This window comes from Megalobrama amblycephala, linkage group LG24 (assembly GCF_018812025.1).
Source record: "Megalobrama amblycephala isolate DHTTF-2021 linkage group LG24, ASM1881202v1, whole genome shotgun sequence".
In the NCBI taxonomy this organism is placed as follows: Eukaryota; Metazoa; Chordata; class Actinopteri; order Cypriniformes; family Xenocyprididae; genus Megalobrama; species Megalobrama amblycephala.
Genome location: NC_063067.1, coordinates 248,664 through 255,000, shown reverse-complemented (window position 1 = coordinate 255,000; position 6,337 = coordinate 248,664). Strand labels below are relative to the sequence as shown.

The 6,337-nt window shown below is 29.4% G+C and overlaps 1 protein-coding gene across 3 annotated transcripts in view; it reads right to left on the bottom strand.

The window, feature by feature from the left end:
- dlg4b (discs, large homolog 4b (Drosophila)) overlaps positions 1–5,929 on the bottom strand; it is a 52,476-nt gene extending 46,547 nt beyond the window's left edge. For all 3 annotated transcript variants that reach the window (XR_007182924.1, XM_048177835.1, XM_048177837.1), the window contains exons 1-3: positions 5,770–5,929; positions 5,517–5,636; positions 4,778–4,848 (exon numbers count right to left, since the gene is read on the bottom strand). Coding sequence is in view for 2 of the 3 variants with exons in the window: in XM_048177835.1 (XP_048033792.1) it covers positions 4,778–4,848; positions 5,517–5,636; positions 5,770–5,914 (336 nt within the window). In the remaining variant the exon portion in view is untranslated. The remainder of the gene's footprint in view (positions 1–4,777; positions 4,849–5,516; positions 5,637–5,769) is intronic.
- Between the last annotated feature and the right edge of the window lie 408 nt (positions 5,930–6,337).

Below are 6,337 nucleotides of genomic sequence, written 5' to 3'. Positions count from 1 at the left end.
TTATCATTTTAGTTAACATTATCATTTTAGTTTTGGTTATAGTTAACATTATCATTACAGTTATCAGTTTAGTTAACTATCATTTTAGTTATGGTTATAGTTAACATTTTCATTACAGTTATCATTTTAGTTTTGGTTATAGTTAACATTATCATTTTAGTTATGGTTATAGTTAACTAAAATGATAACTGTAATGATAATGTTAACTATCATTTTAGTTATGTGTGGCGACCAGGGTGGGCGAGAGCCGTGAGGGAATGGCGCGAGGCCGGTGACGCAAGTGATAACGAGCATCACCTGGGAGGCGCACCGGCCTTGAGTCTCTCACGGAGGAGCTCCGGGAGCATAAAAGGAGGAGCGATGACAGTGAAGGATGAGAGAGGACCAGGCCTGGACTTTATTTTATGTTTTATTATGTTTGTGTGGCCAGCAGACGTCCGCGAGGGTCTGCCGGCATTACTTTCGTTTTGTTCTTTGTTTATTTTGAATTAAAGTTTTGTTGAACGTTCGCCGGTTCCCGCCTCCTTCTTCCCGTATCTACGAACTGTGTTACATTATGTTATAGTTAACATTATCATTTTAGTTATGGTTATAGTTAACATTATCATTACAGTTATCATTTTAGTTAACTATCATTTCAGTTATGGTTATAGTTAACATTTTCATTACAGTTATCATTTTAGTTTTGGTTATAGTTAACATTATCATTTTAGTTATGGTTATAGTTAACATTATCATTTTAGTTTTGGTTATAGTTAACATTATCATTTTAGTTATGTTATAGTTAACATTATCATTACAGTTATCATTTTAGTTAACTATCATTTTAGTTTTGGTTATAGTTAACATTATCATTTTAGTTATGGTTATAGTTAACATTATCATTTTAGTTTTGGTTATAGTTAACATTATCATTTTAGTTATGTTATAGTTAACATTATCATTACAGTTATCATTTTAGTTAACTATCATTTTAGTTATGGTTATAGTTAACATTTTCATTACAGTTATCATTTTAGTTTTGGTTATAGTTAACATTATCATTACGGTTATCATTTTAGTTTTGGTTATAGTTAACATTATCATTTTAGTTTTGGTTATAGTTATCAGTTTCATTACAGTTATCATTTTAGTTTTGGTTATAGTTAACATTATCATTTTAGTTTTGGTTATAGTTAACATTATCATTTTAGTTTTGGTTATAGTTAACATTTTCATTACAGTTATCATTTTAGTTTTGGTTATAGTTAACATTATCATTTTAGTTTTGGTTATAGTTAACATTATCATTTTAGTTTTGGTTATAGTTAACATTATCATTACGGTTATCATTTTAGTTATGGTTATAGTTAACATTATCATTTTAGTTTTGGTTATAGTTAACATTATCATTTTAGTTTTGGTTATAGTTAACATTATCATTACGGTTATCATTTTAGTTTTGGTTATAGTTAACATTATCATTTTAGTTTTGGTTATAGTTAACATTATCATTACGGTTATCATTTTAGTTTTGGTTATAGTTAACATTATCATTTTAGTTTTGGTTATAGTTATCAGTTTCATTACAGTTATCATTTTAGTTTTGGTTATAGTTAACATTATCATTTTAGTTTTGGTTATAGTTAACATTATAATTTTAGTTTTGGTTATAGTTAACATTATCATTACGGTTATCATTTTAGTTATGGTTATAGTTAACATTATCATTTTAGTTTTGGTTATAGTTAACATTATCATTACGGTTATCATTTAGTTATGGTTATAGTTAACATTATCATTTTAGCTTTGGTTATAGTTAACATTATCATTTTAGTTTTGGTTATAGTTAACATTATCATTTTAGTTATGGTTATAGTTAACATTATCATTTTAGTTTTGGTTATAGTTAACATTATCATTTTAGTTTTGGTTATAGTTAACATTATCATTTTAGTTTTGGTTATAGTTAACATTATCATTACGGTTATCATTTTAGTTATGTTATAGTTAACATTATCATTTTAGTTTTGGTTATAGTTAACATTCTCATTTTAGTTATGGTTATAGTTAACATTATCATTACGGTTATCATTTTAGTTTTGGTTATAGTTAACATTATCATTTTAGTTTTGGTTATAGTTAACATTATCATTTTAGTTTTGGTTATAGTTAACATTATCATTACGGTTATCATTTTAGTTATGTTATAGTTAACATTATCATTTTAGTTTTGGTTATAGTTAACATTATCATTTTAGTTATGGTTATAGTTAACATTTTCATTACAGTTATCATTTTAGTTAACTATCATTTTAGTTTTGGTTATAGTTAACATTATCATTTTAGTTTTGGTTATAGTTAACATTATCATTACGGTTATCATTTTAGTTTTGGTTATAGTTAACATTATCATTTTAGTTTTGGTTATAGTTAACATTTTCATTACAGTTATCATTTTAGTTAACTATCATTTTAGTTATGGTTATAGTTAACATTTTCATTACAGTTATCATTTTAGTTTTGGTTATAGTTAACATCATTTTAGTTTTGGTTATAGTTAACATTATCATTTTAGTTATGGTTATAGTTAACATTATCATTTTAGTTATGGTTATAGTTAACATTTTCATTACAGTTATCATTTTAGTTAACTATCATTTTAGTTATGGTTATAGTTAACATTTTCATTACAGTTATTATTTTAGTTTTGGTTATAGTTAACATCATTTTAGTTTTGGTTATAGTTAATATTATCATTTTAGTTTTGGTTATAGTTAACATTATCATTTTAGTTATGGTTATAGTTAACATCATTACAGTTATCATTTTAGTTTTGGTTATAGTTAACTGTCATTTTAGTTATGGTTATAGTTAACATCATTACAGTTCTCATTTTAGTTAACTATCATTTTAGTTATGGTTATAGTTAACATTTTCATTACAGTTATCATTTTAGTTTTGGTTATAGTTAACTATCATTTTAGTTATGGTTATAGTTAACATCATTACAGTTCTCATTTTTGTTAACTATCATTTTAGTTATGGTTATAGTTAACATTTTCATTACAGTTATCATTTTAGTTTTGGTTATAGTTAACATCATTTTAGTTTTGGTTATAGTTAATATTATCATTTTAGTTATGGTTATAGTTAACATTATCATTTTAGTTATGGTTATAGTTAACATTTTCATTACAGTTATCATTTTAGTTAACTATCATTTTAGTTATGGTTATAGTTAACATTTTCATTACAGTTATTATTTTAGTTTTGGTTATAGTTAACATCATTTTAGTTTTGGTTATAGTTAATATTATCATTTTAGTTTTGGTTATAGTTAACATTATCATTTTAGTTATGGTTATAGTTAACATCATTACAGTTATCATTTTAGTTTTGGTTATAGTTAACTGTCATTTTAGTTATGGTTATAGTTAACATCATTACAGTTCTCATTTTAGTTAACTATCATTTTAGTTATGGTTATAGTTAACATTTTCATTACAGTTATCATTTTAGTTTTGGTTATAGTTAACTGTCATTTTAGTTATGGTTATAGTTAACATCATTACAGTTCTCATTTTAGTTAACTATCATTTTAGTTATGGTTATAGTTAACATTTTCATTACAGTTATTATTTTAGTTTTGGTTATAGTTAACATCATTTTAGTTTTGGTTATAGTTAACATCATTACAGTTCTCATTTTAGTTTTGGTTATAGTTAACATTATCATTTTAGTTATGGTTATAGTTAACATCATTACAGTTATCATTTTAGTTTTGGTTATAGTTAACTGTCATTTTAGTTATGGTTATAGTTAACATCATTACAGTTCTCATTTTAGTTAACTATCATTTTAGTTATGGTTATAGTTAACATTTTCATTACAGTTATCATTTTAGTTTTGGTTATAGTTAACTATCATTTTAGTTATGGTTATAGTTAACATCATTACAGTTCTCATTTTAGTTAACTATCATTTTAGTTATGGTTATAGTTAACATTTTCATTACAGTTATCATTTTAGTTTTGGTTACAGTTAACATCATTTTAGTTTTGGTTATAGTTAACATTATCATTTTAGTTATGGTTATAGTTAACATTATCATTACAGTTATCATTTTAGTTAACTATCATTTTAGTTATGGTTATAGTTAACATTATCTTTTAGTTATGGTTATAGTTAACATTATCATTACAGTTATCATTTTAGTTAACTATCATTTTAGTTATGGTTATAGTTAACATTATCATTTTAGTTATGGTTATAGTTAACATTATCTTTTAGTTATGGTTATAGTTAACATTATCTTTTATTTTAGTTATTATCATTTTAGGTTATAGTTAACATTATCTTTTAGTTATGGTTATAGTTAACATTATTATCATTATAGTTCATGTTATGGTTACAGTTACGGTTCTTGGTGTGAACGGGCCTGATTCACTGATGGGCTTTTATGGAATTTGACTGTCTATGCAGTAGAAAGGCAAAAAAAAGTCTGAAATCAGTGCGACATGACTAGAGAGAACAGAGAAAGGGCTGCGGTGTTCTCTTTTGCCAAAAACTTCAACACCCATAATGCACTTCTGATTTTGGCTCCACCCCTCTGTCCATGGGTGGGAGTGCAAAAATTTAGAAGTTTGATCAGTATTTTTAACAAAAGCATTTTACGTCATCCTTTTGCTCACACAATAATCAGGGAAATCTGAATGTAGGCACCACAGAAAGAGTTTATTTACACATACTACTGACATAATACAAATCTTCAGCTGTGATTCAAACACACACTCACCAGTCCCGATGTGAGCGCTTGATCTTCGGATTGATTCTCAAACACCGTCAGCTCATAAAACTCCTGAATGTCTGCGGGAGAAACAAACACACTTGATATTAAACTCACTATGAAAACAATATATTTTTTTGTTTTTTTTATGGAACATTGCAGTGTTTATTCTAAATGATTTATCGGTGTACATCATTATTGTGTTAAACTCATGTTCCTGGTAATCTTGAATCAGAATATCTCCTCTCTCTTGCAGCATCTCTTCTCTTTTCTGATGATGAGGGCGGGGCAACCTGTCACTCACATGAGATCCACCAATAGCAAACCACATCCATCCAATCAATTCCCCACAGACAAAATCAAGCCCCGCCCTACATTTGTTCTTGTTTGAGAAGCGTTTCACTTGGATATACGACACAATAGGGAAGAAAAGACCAGCACAACTTCCCTTTCAAGTTTCAACACATTTCAGCATGTTGTTTTGATTAGAGTTGGAGTGTGTGTGAATCAACAGTGTCTCGTCTGCCAGCAGGGAATCCTGACGCTGATTGACAGCTCCATTCATCCCCAGGAACCAATCACACACAGCTCATCTGCCAGGACACGCCTCCAGATCTGTCTAATCTGATGATGTCACGAGTGTAAATCTCTCAATGACAGATTACACACTAAATATAGAGAGTTCACACTGCCACTCACAGCTGATTAGCTCTGTGTGTGTGTGTGTGTGTTTGTTTGTTTTACTCACCCAGCAGAGCCTGAAACAGGTCACTCTGAAAGATGGTCAAAAGTCTCTCTGCGCGACTCCTGAATCCTTCATCACCTGCTGATTGACAGGCTTCCATGGCCTGCAGCGCTCGCTCCGTATCTAACACACACACACACACACACAGATTAAACACACACATGTAACAGTGACCCTGAGCATGACAGACACACCAGCAGCACACACAAACACATGACGAGCAGACCTGAACCATTCAGAGCTGAAAGTGTCTCACCTTCTCGTTTGAGAGGCATGTCAGCGTGTCGCTCTCTCTGATGAGTCTGTCTCCAGCTGTCGTTTGATCCTCTGAACTTAAACCTCTTTAGGGCTTTGAGCCGCTGCCCCGCGGCCTGCTGGGAGATGGAGTTCAACCTGCCCATCAGAGTCAGTCAGCTACACGCTTCATCTGTTACGATGGAGCTGAAACGACACGATTCTGCACGTCCTCTGATCGAGTCCGCTTTAATTCTACTGCGCTTTATAGAATACAGATCGTTTCCGAGCAGCTTCACAGAATCAATGATGCAAACTTCATCAAATATGAGACAATAGAGTCATTACTCAGATCAATTCAGTTAAATTCTATTCAATTCAGTTTAACAGTCACTGTCGAAAAATTAAATATGAAACAGATTCAATTCAGTTCAACAACAGTGTCAATGCTGCAGTTCATCAATTATGAAATAAATTCAGTTCAATTCAATTCAGTTCAAGTGTCACTGTTCTAAAGTTCATCAATTATTAAATAAATTCAGTTCAGTTTGATTCAACAGCAGTGTCACTGTTGCAAAGTTCATTTATGA